At 41.1% G+C, this 11,010-nt stretch overlaps 1 protein-coding gene and 1 pseudogene across 3 annotated transcripts; both read left to right on the top strand.

Moving 5' to 3' along the window:
• The first annotated feature begins 141 nt into the window (after positions 1-141).
• On the top strand, positions 142-9,104 carry LOC110493615 (uncharacterized). 2 transcript variants are annotated; one of them, XR_016487716.1, is made up of 6 exons: positions 142-537; positions 2,848-2,881; positions 3,203-3,324; positions 3,544-3,716; positions 3,833-6,380; positions 6,435-9,104. XR_016487716.1 is itself a non-coding variant. In XM_036949575.2 (5 exons), the coding sequence occupies exons 3-5, from the start codon at positions 3,243-3,245 to the stop codon at positions 3,887-3,889; spliced, it is 312 nt and encodes a 103-aa protein (XP_036805470.2). In that variant the 5' UTR covers positions 142-537; positions 2,848-2,881; positions 3,203-3,242; the 3' UTR covers positions 3,890-9,104. The 2 variants fall into 2 exon arrangements, 1 of the variants encoding a protein (XP_036805470.2); XM_036949575.2 differs by having other exon boundaries at positions 3,833-9,104.
• Positions 4,671-9,485, top strand: LOC149975714 (neuroblast differentiation-associated protein AHNAK-like; annotated as a pseudogene). The gene has a single exon (XR_016487715.1). The product of XR_016487715.1 is annotated as a neuroblast differentiation-associated protein AHNAK-like (transcript).
• The last annotated feature ends 1,525 nt before the right edge of the window (positions 9,486-11,010 follow it).

Below are 11,010 nucleotides of genomic sequence, written 5' to 3'. Positions count from 1 at the left end.
TGCCACACCTTCATTGTTGTGCCTTATAATTACCATGAGTCATGAATGAACGCCTAGCTGCCCCTCCCTTGAAACAAGACAACTCTTTGGCACACCTCTGCATTTTTGTTATATCAACAAATATTTTTTTCCACCTGTCTTGGTGTGTTGATAGAGAAAAACAGGGCACTCTCCATCTCACAGTTCCAGTCTTGAGAGGCCAGTTTTCCGTGATCACCCTGCCTACCTGGACTGGAGAATGTGTGTGACAGTTTGTGGCTGGGAAGGGATGCCGAAGATGGAACCAGTTTGTCTGCTTTGGGGAGGGTATGTTTTCGCCGACTGAGGCACGGGGAAGGTATGCTGAAGCTGGAACCAGTTTTTCTGCTTTGGGGAGGGTATGCTTTCACTGAGTGAGGGAGGCACAGGGTAGGCACTCCTACAGGAGTACGGAACACCATGGACTGCTAACACTCAACTTTCTCACATCAGTGGTAAAACTCCTAGGGGGTGAGTAACTACAAACTGCATGGTCAAAACAACCCAATGGAGCCTAAGGTAAGATTTTGATTGATTGTCAATTTACATTTAGAAACTTTTGCTGAAGTACTCCATCCAGACTATATGGTGCCAGGTTTTATTGCTAGTGTTTACAAAGTCCACAATGATGTCATTGTAAGGGTCACTTGTACAACTGAATGCATCTTCTGCATTTAACCCAACCCCTCTGAATCAGGGAGGGGCAGGGGGCTGCCATAATTGACATCCACAGCACCCGGGGAACAGTGGGTTAACAGCCTTGCTCAGTGGCAGAACAACAGATGTTTAGTTTACCATGTCAGCTCGGGAATTTGATCCAGCAAACTTTCAATTACAACCATTCTCCAACACTCTTGTCAGCTCAGGGATTCAATCCAGCAACCTTTTGGTTACTGGCCCAACGCTCTAACCACTAGGCTACCTGCCGCAGCTAGATGAGTATGTCAAGTTTGCAACAGTATGTGCAGGTTTGTAATGCAAATGTCTACAGTAACTATTGGCATAGATGATGTTTTAAAAAAAAGAATAATAATAAAATTGTTTTTTTATTGAATATTCGAAACACACAATATACTTGCAGTGAAGCCGCTCAACAACTACATCATACCAGTCATCCAACAGATTCCCATTCAGAGCAACACACAGAAGCATCCGGGGTCAATGCCCTGCTCAAGGGCATGTTGACCGATCTACCACCAAGCCAAAAAAACGTGAACACGAACCCTCCAAGATCCCCCCCCACAGTTCCCCATAGCTGTCCATCAACCATTTGAGACCCCTCCCACAGTCCCCCCAGGAATATAAATAAAAATACAATTAATTCCATTCCCCACCCCCAAGAACCCCCCCAATGCAACAACAACCAAGAGAATGAACTAAAGATTTTTTTAAAGGAAAAGACAGAAGAAAACAGCAAACAATGCAAAAAATAATAATAATAATACATTTCAAACAAAGGACATCAAGGACAACTAAAGTCATATCAGCAATGCCAACGATATGTTTCTGTGCATGTCTAGCACTATTACATGTATGTGGGAGTTCTTGTATGTGTTTATTTTAAAGACAAATAATATGAATTATTTGAACAGAGTAAATGTCAATAAATTGCCATGTTTGCAGCTTTTAGCTTACTGTCAGTCCACTCAGCCCACTCTTTGAGGGCATATACAGATAACTGCCAAAATAAAGGAAACACCAACATAAGTGTTGGGCCATCATGAGCCATAAAAGCTTCAATGCACCTTGGCATAGATTCTACAAGTGTCTGGAACTCTGTTGGAAGGATGCGACACCAGTTTTCTACGGGAAATTCCATAATTTTGTGTTTTGTTGATGGTGGTGTAAAATACTGTTTCAGGTGCCACTCCATGGCATTTGGTTTACATTGTTTTCATGCTCATCAAACCATTCAGTGACCACTCATGCCCTGTGGATGGGGGCGCAGCCATGGTAGCCAAAATGATGGCCAAATTAATGGCCTGCCCAGCATACTTTGTATCAATATATCTTGTATCCTTTATTTATTCAAGAGTTTCCATTATTTTGGCAGTTACCTGTAGTTATTGTTACCTGTAGTTATTCAATCTCTGCTCCTGAATTAAAGTTATTCCATTCAAAACATTATGGTTGACTTAAAAGCAATAGGGGAATATTGAAACACATAGTTTAATAAGTCTGAGTGATTCATATTTGTACATATTCATGTTTTGGGTGTACAGTATTTGATGATGAAGTTAATGATGATGATGATTATGATAAATGTGGAACACATTATTGTTCATAGAGCAGCAGTCTCACGAAGCATGTGACACAAATCACTTACAGGACCTGAAAGAACATACCTGAAGCGGTTGTTTTCAAATCGCTTTATTTGAGCCCCTGCCATGGCAAGCTTTTCATAATAGAAACTGTTGGGTGTGGTCGTTTCGGAGTTTACTTTTAAAAAGGAAACACCAGACTATTGTGCGCTGTGTATATATATATATATATCCCTGGAAAAACTTGTTCCTGTGTTTCACTCCATGTCCCAAGGCCATACCTCGAATACCTCAAATGGGCAGCTACCTGGGTGTCAACCATCTGCCAATTTGCATATGTAAACAGGTTATCAATCCCCCATAGCTCCCCATTAGTCATGGTTTCAGCTGATATAGTGTTTTATGTTCAAAGGGGTAAAATGAGCTGTGACATTGTTGTCTAATTTCTTTGCATTTGATACTCTTGAAGGCTATGAAAGTATGATGCTGTATTTAGACTACTTTTGATCATTATAGCGTGAAACCAAGTTGAGCACTTATTTTCAAGTGATTCTTTCCTCCTCAACAGGTTTAGACAGAAGAGCTTTTCATAAAGGATCATGGTATGTGAGATCATTCATCCATTAGCCATGATGATGGTAATAACAAGCATATTCCAACACAATAAGCTAAGCAACAGGAAACTGACTTTTTGAAAAACACCTATGCCTCAGCATTACTTTCTAGAAGTGCATGCCATTTCAAACATCTATTTTAAAAAGTTATTGTGTTATAGATTTGTAAATGATTGTAAATAACATGTATTTGTACGTTTATTGTTCATTGTCAGCATTTGATGATCGGGTTATTGAAACATGACCAACACTGAGGCCACACGCCTGTCTGCACATTTCTTATAACTATGTTTGTATGTCTGCTTTTAGCCTGGTGTCCGCAGCGGGAGGAGGCCCTCTGGGGGGGCTGATGCTGGAGGAATCAGAGAAAGGACGATTGGTCGTCTCCAGTGTTGTCGATGGCTCCTTGGCCAATCAGGGGCTCAAGGAAGGTATGACTTTTGAGTCTATTATTTAATGTATAAAAATGTTGTTGAGTCTCAAAGCTCCCCCCCCCAAAAAAATAAAAAAACTTGAGCTTTCACTTTTGTGATTTTTCTCTGACTTTTGTGCATCAATAAAATACATAGCTGTTTTTAAGGCCACATTTAGACATTTTCAGTCAACATGCTTTAACTGTGTTTCACTTTGAGAAATGTTATTTTTTTCAGGAGATGAAATTGTGGGTGCCACGATCAACTTTGACCAACTTTCGAAAGACGATGTGTTGAAAATACTGAAGCTGATGGATGATAATGGATTTGATGAGAAGGTTCAAGTTCTGACAAAAAATAATTTGCGCAAGAGTATGGGGACCTTGGACAGCGTCAAAGCACCAGAGGAGGTTTGTGGAATACATTTAAAGTTAAACAGAATTAGCTGAATAACAAATAAAGTACATTTTCAAAAGGTTGTTAGATCAATTATATCCATTGTTATTGGATAGCTTTCTCTTTGCAGATGCTGAAGGATTCCTATAACAGACTCAATGCCAAAATAAAGAAAATAAGTTCATGAAAGAGGACAGCTCTGGACAACCTACTGGACAACCTTTCCCCTAGCTTCTGGGGAAAGAGGCTCTCCTAACGGACAGGTGAAAGGCAAGGAACCGAGACCTCTCTGGGCCAAGCCTAATGTCAGAGGAACAGACTCTACAGTGACTCTCGATGCTCCTGGTGGAGAACTTTCATTGCCTAATGCCAACATGAGTACATCAGATCTCTCTCTAGCTCATTTGAATGGGTCTTTAGGGGCTGATCCTGATGTCAATATCTCAGATTTACCTTCAGTAGACCTTAAAGGTTCCAAAATAGATCTAGAATTGCCAGATTCAGACATTGGTATCCCATCTGGGAAGATCAAAACACCAAGTCTTGGAATGGCTGACTTTGCTATATCTGGACCAAGAGTTAGGAATCCAGACCTGGACCTCTCAGCGGTTGAGATGTGTCTATCAGACGTCAGTTTGCCTGACCTCAGTACTCCAGATATTGATATACCCTCAGGTAAATTCAAACTAAAGAAACCACATGCAGAACTCAAAGCTCCTGATTTCGATGTGGATGCCCCCTCTGGTAAACTGAAGATGCCCACATTTGACGTCTCTGGCCTAAAAAGAACAGATCTGGGAATTGATGATGATGATGTAAAAACAACAAAAGTAATTCTCAAAGCTCCCAAGATAAAAGGCGGATTTGATGCACCTGACTTGGACTTACCCAAAGTCGACCTAAAATCACCTAAATTAGATGTCAACACTCCAGATATTGACATAAACGCACCCTCAGAAAAATTCTAAATGCCAAAGTTTAAGATGCCTATATCCGGCCTTTCGGGCCCTAAAGGACCAAATGTTGGCATTGATAGAGACTTGGATGGACCAGATCTGAGCTTATTATCTTCCAAATTAAAACGGCCAGACTTGGATGTTGGTAGCCCATCTGGAAAATTAAAGATACCAAGTCTAAAGGTGCCAGACTTTGGCTTCTCGGGGCCAGATGTTCAAGGGCCCGACTTAGAGGTAAAGACTTCAGACTTGGATCTTTCCGCCCCCAAGTTTAAAGGGGGAATTAGTCCCCCAGATTTAGATCTGCCAGATGTAGACCTCAAAGGCCCCAAATTAGACCTCAATGCTCCAGATTTTGACATAGATATGCCCTCAGGTAAAGTCAAAGTACCTACATTGAATAAACCAAAGGTTGATCTGAATGCTTCTGATCTGGACATCGATGGGCCCTCTGGTAAACTGAAAATGCCCAAATCTCAATCTCTTTGGCACATTGCCAAAAGGACGAGGTCTAGACATAAATGCAGGTGTGAAATCACCAAAGTTAAAAGGTGGGATTGATGCCCCTGACATGGATTTACCAGACATTGACCTCAAAGCCCCTAAATTAGATGTAAACACTCCAGATGTTGACATTGATTCACCCACAGGGAAATTCAAAATGCCCAAAATGAAGATGCCTACATTTGTCACGAAAAGACCTGATGTTGACAAAGATGGAGATCTAGAGGGGCCAGGCCTGAACTTGTCCGCACCAAAATTGGACATAGAAGCACCCTCAATGAATCTCAAAGGTCCCAAAGCAGATCTAAACATTCCAAATGCTGATTTGGGAAGTCCATCAGGGAATTTCAAAATGCCAAGTTTCAAGATGCCAGATTCAGGTTTCTCTGGACCAAAGGTTAAAGTGCATGACTTTGAGGTAAAGACTCCAGGCTTAGATCTTTCAGCCCCCAAGTTTAAAGGAGTAATTAGTCCCCCAGATCTGAATCTGACAGATCTCAAAGGCCCCAAACTAGACCTCAATGCACCAGATGTAAACTTTAATGTGCCCTCAGGTAAAGTCAAAGTACCTACATTGAAGAAACCAAAGGTTGATCTGAATGCTCCTGATCTGGACATTAACGGCCCCTCTGGTAAACTGAAAATGCCCAGATTTGGGCTGTCTGGTAAAATGCCAAAATCCACAAAACTGAATCTCAAATCCCCAACGATAAAAGGGGGAATTGATTCCCCAGACCTGAATTTTCCAGATGCTGATCTAAAAGCCTCGGAATAGATGCGAATACCCCGGATCTTGACATCAGTGCACCCTCTGGTAAATTCAAAATGCCCAAATTCAAAATGTCTAAATTCAGAGGCCTAAAGGGACCAGATGTTGACATTGATGGAAACTTGGAGGGCCCAGATATTGATATCAATACCCCCACAGCTAACCTCAAAGGTCCCAAAACAGGTCTAAAAATGCCAGATTTGAAGATGCCTGGTTTCGGGCTATCTGGGCCAAATGTAGACAAACCTGACTATGACTTACCTGATATTGACCTCTCAGCCCCAAAGCTAAAAGGGGGCATCAATCCCCCAGATTTGAGACTACCTAAGGGTCATCTCAAAGGGCCCAAACTAGATCTCAATGCTCAAGACTTTGATGTTGACACTCCCTCTAGTAAACTGAAAATGCCCAAATTTGGGCATTCAGGTACTATGCCAAAAGGACCAAATGTAGACATAAATGCAGGTGCGAAATCACAAAAGTTCAATCTAAAAATGCCAAAGATTAAAGGTGGGATTGATGCCCCTGATATGGATCTACCAGACATGGACCTCAAAGCCCCTAAATTAGATGTAAACACTCCAGATATTGACATTGATTCACCCACAGGGAAATTCAAAATGCCCAATCTGAATATGCCTAAATTTGGAATGAATGGGCCAAGTATTGACATAGATGGGGATATAGAGGGACCAGACCTGAATTTGTCATCTCCCAAACTCAAGGGGCCCAAAGCAGACCTAAACCTTCCAGATGCTGATATTGACAGTCCACCAGGAAAATTCAAAATGCCTACTTTCAAGACACCAGATTTAGGTTTCTCTGGAACAAAAGTTAAGGGGCCTGACTTGGACCTTTCAGCCCTCAATTTTAAATGGGGAATTAGTCCCCCAGATTTGGATCTGCCAGATGGAGACCTCAAAGGCCCAAAACTAGACATCAATGCACCAGATGTAAACTTTAATATGCCTTCCGGTAAAGTCAAAGTACCTACATTGAAGAAACCAAAGGTTGATCTTAATGCTCCTGATCTGGACATCGATGGGCTCTCTGGTAAACTGAAAAAGCCCACATTCTTGCTGTCTGGTACAATGTCAAAATCCCCAGACTTGAGGCTCAAAGCTTCAAACATTAAGCGGGGAATTGATGTTCCAAACATTAATTTACCAGATGCTGACCTCAAAGCCCCTGAACTAGATGTGAATGCCCCAGATCTTGACAGCAATGAACCCTCTGGGAAATTAAAAATGCCCAAATATAAAATGCTTAAATTTAGAGACCTAAAGAGACCAGATGTTGACATAGATGGAGACTTAGAGGGCCCAGATATTGATATCAATGCCCCCACAGCTAACCTCAAAGATCCCAAAACAGGTCTAAAAATGCAGGATTTGAAGATGCCTGATTTTGGGCTATCTGGGCCAAATGTAGATGAACCTGGCTATGACTTCCCTGATATTGACCTTTCAGCCCCAAAGCTAAAAGGGGGAATCAGTCCCCCAGATTTGAGACTATAGTAAGAGTCATCACAAAAGCCCAAAACTAGACCTCAATGTTCCAGATATGCCCTCAGGTAGATTCAGAGTTCCAACCATATAGAGGCCAAGTGATAGCATCAAAGCCTCTGATTTTGACATCAACACTCCTACATTCAAAATGCCTATGTCTTGGTTGTCTACACCAAAAGGACCAGATCATGACATCAGTGCTGACCTAGGTTAAATTGTCAAAGATGAAGGTTGGATTGGTTCACCAGATCTGGACCTACCTGCAAATGACTTAAAAGCCCCTAACATAGATTTAGACACTCCAGATATAAACATTGATTCACCATCTTGGAAATTCAAAATGCCTCACCTCAAAATGCCTAAATTCAGCCTTTCTGGTCTGAAAGGTCTAGATGCTGGAATAGATGGAGACATTGAGGGACTGGACCTGAGCTTGTCAACCCTGAAAGTAAACATGAGGATTGGTAGTCCAGATTTAGACATAAATGTTCGTCATTAAAATTGCCTCAGTTTGGAAGTCGCAATTGAAGGGCAGTATCAGATATGGACTTTATGAAAACAAGTTACATTTCTCCTCCAAAGGCTATAGTGAATCTAAAAGCACCAGACTTGAAAGTTAGTCACCCAGATGTCAGCCTGAGCATACCCAAAGCTGATACCAGAAGCCCAGAATACAAAGTGACATCTCATAGTAAACGCAAATCTGATATCCCAGGTGGAACGCATATAAAATATTTGATATGCCAGGTGGAGTACATATATATGTGCCTGTTGGGAAGTCTAGGAAGGTCAAAGGAAGAGCTAGTTATCCCATTGCAGATATTGATTTGCCAAAAGTTGATTACCAAGTGTCTGGTGTATCTGAGAGGTTCAGACCTTAACCTTGATGACCTCACAGTGAAATTCTAAATTCCCAAACACAAGACTTCTAAACTGGGTAGTTATACAAGAATACCAGATATAGACTCAAGTTTTCCCAGTATTAATGCCTCAGTCCCTAAACTCCCACCCCAAAGTGTGGATTAGTGGTTTCACAGCCATATTTTAATTAGAGAAGAACTGACCTCAAGGGCAATAAACATCATAGGAAAGCACCAGCTGGTGAAACCGACAGATAAAAAAAAGTCCAAAACAGTCTAAAATTGTTATGTCCATGACAAATTTGACTCATGGTTCAAACCCCAAAATTTCTGAAGATCAATAATATTTGATCACTGCAAAGTATTTCCCATACATGTCAAAGATGATGTACCAAACGGAACTGGGAGCCTGAAAAATCGGCACAAGGAAGAGTCAAACCGTAGATCTCATACACTCAGAAGTCTCGACTTCAGTTCATCAAATGTGGACCTTAAAGTTCCAGAAGCTGAGAACTTAAAAGGGTCAAAACTTACAAAGCTTAAATAACTTAGATAACTGACTAAGTGTAATTTTAGGCTTGTTTTAATCACAATCTTCTGTTGAAACATAATGCAGAAAACTTATGTTACTTGAACTTAGTTGTACTTTTTATGTAAATTGATTGGTATTTGTTATGAATGTTAAAATTAAATGTGTAAAGTCAAATTGTCAAATTGTTTTACAAAATGGATGAAAAGCTAATTGAAAAGGTGTTTTAACTGTACATTTGCTGTATTAAAATAATTTGTTTTGTCTTTACAATAATGCAAGAAAACAATTAATTCAAAACAACTTCCAACTGCATTAGTCTAGGCAACATTATTCTGACCCGATCCTGACTGTTATACTCACAGACAATATTTTTACATTTTTTTTCTATCCTAAGCTGTCAATTATATGCATATTCTAGCATCTTGTCCTGACAAAATATCCCGTTTACTACGGGAACGTTATTTTTCCCAAAAATGAAAATACTGCCCCCTAGTCACAAAAGGATAATGCAAGAAAACAATTAATTCAAAACAACTTCCAACTGCATTAGCCTAGGCAACATTATTCTGACCCGATCCTGACAGTAGGCAGTTTGGACTTGAAATAACGTCTGGAAAATTCATTCTGTCAAGTATGATAAAACATTTAACTCAACTGCTATTTTTGTAGAACTATTTATTTATTAGTTTGATTTAAAAATTATAGTATTGCTTCACCTATTAGAGATTTTTACCTCCCACCGCTAATTCCTGACATTGTCTTACCACACTTGACTCTACACAACATAAACATCATCAGTACAATATCTTTGGAATCACTGCACGACATTTCTGGTATTTCATTCTAAACAATGTGTTTAATAAGTTGGAAGGTCTTCAATTTTTACTGAAATGTATTTATATTCTTGAAAGATTACCCGCTAAATTGGCTAGGTTTCACCAACAAGCTTTAATCAAATCAAACTTTATTTGTCACATGCGCCGAATATAACAAGTGTTGACCTTACCGTTAAATGCTTACTTACAAGCCCTTTAACCAACAGTTCAGTTCAAGAATAGTTAAGAAAATATTTACCAAACAAGCTGAAGTAAAAAGTAACACAATAACATAACAGTAACGAGGCGATATAGGTTAGTTGAGGTACAGGTTAGTTGAGGTAATTTTTACATGTAGGTAGGGGTGAAGTGACTATGCATAGATAATAAACCGTGAGTAGTAGCAGAGTACAAAACAAATAGGGGGGAGGGGTCAATGTAATAGTCTCGTGGCCATTTGATTAATTGTTCAGCAGTGTTATGGCCTGGGGTTAGAAGCTGTTAAGAGCCCTTTTGGTCCTAGATTTGGCACTCTGTGTCCGCTTGCCGTGCGGTAGCAGAAAAAACAGTCTATGACTTAGGTGACTGGAGTCTTTGACAATTTTATTGGCTTTCCTCTGACACCGCCTTTAGGTCCATGATTGCAGGAAGCTTGGCCCCAGTGATGTACTGGGCCATATGCAATACCCTCTGTAGCGCCTTACGGTCAGATGCCGAGCAGTTGCCATACCAGGTGGTGATGCAACCGGTCAGGATGTTCTCGATGGTGCAGCTGTAGAACTTTTTGAGGATCTGGGGACCCATGCAAAATATTTTCAGTCTCCAGAGGGTGAAAAGGTTTTGTCGTGCCCTCTTCACGACTGCCTTGGTGTGTTTGGACCATGATAGTTCGTTGGTGATGTGGACACCAAGGAACAAGAAACTCTCGACCCGCTCCACTACAGCCCTGTTGATGTTAATGGAGGGCTATTCGGCCCGCCTTTTCCCGTAGTCCACGATCAGCTCCTTTGTCTTGCTCACATTGAGGGAGAGGTTGTTGTCCTGGCACCACACTGCCAGTTCTCTGACCTCCTCCCTATAGGCTGTCTCATCGTTGCCGGTGATCAGGCCTATCACTGTTGTGTTGTCAGCAAACTTAATGATGGTGTTGGAGTCGTGTTTGTCCACGCAGTCATGGGTGAACAGGGAGTAACAGGAGGGGACTAAGTACACACCCCTGAGGGGCTCCAGTGTTGAGGATCAGCGTGGCAGACATATTGTTGCCTACCCTTACCACCTGGGGGCGGCCCATCAGGAAGTCCAGGGTCCAGTTGCATAGGAAGGTGTTTAGTCCCAGCTTCCTTAGTGATGAGCTTCGTGGGCAC

Source organism: Oncorhynchus mykiss, chromosome 17, assembly GCF_057628025.1.
Source record: "Oncorhynchus mykiss isolate SJ-2025 chromosome 17, ASM5762802v1, whole genome shotgun sequence".
NCBI lineage: Eukaryota > Metazoa > Chordata > Actinopteri > Salmoniformes > Salmonidae > Oncorhynchus > Oncorhynchus mykiss.
This window is presented reverse-complemented; position numbering and strand designations above follow the sequence as displayed.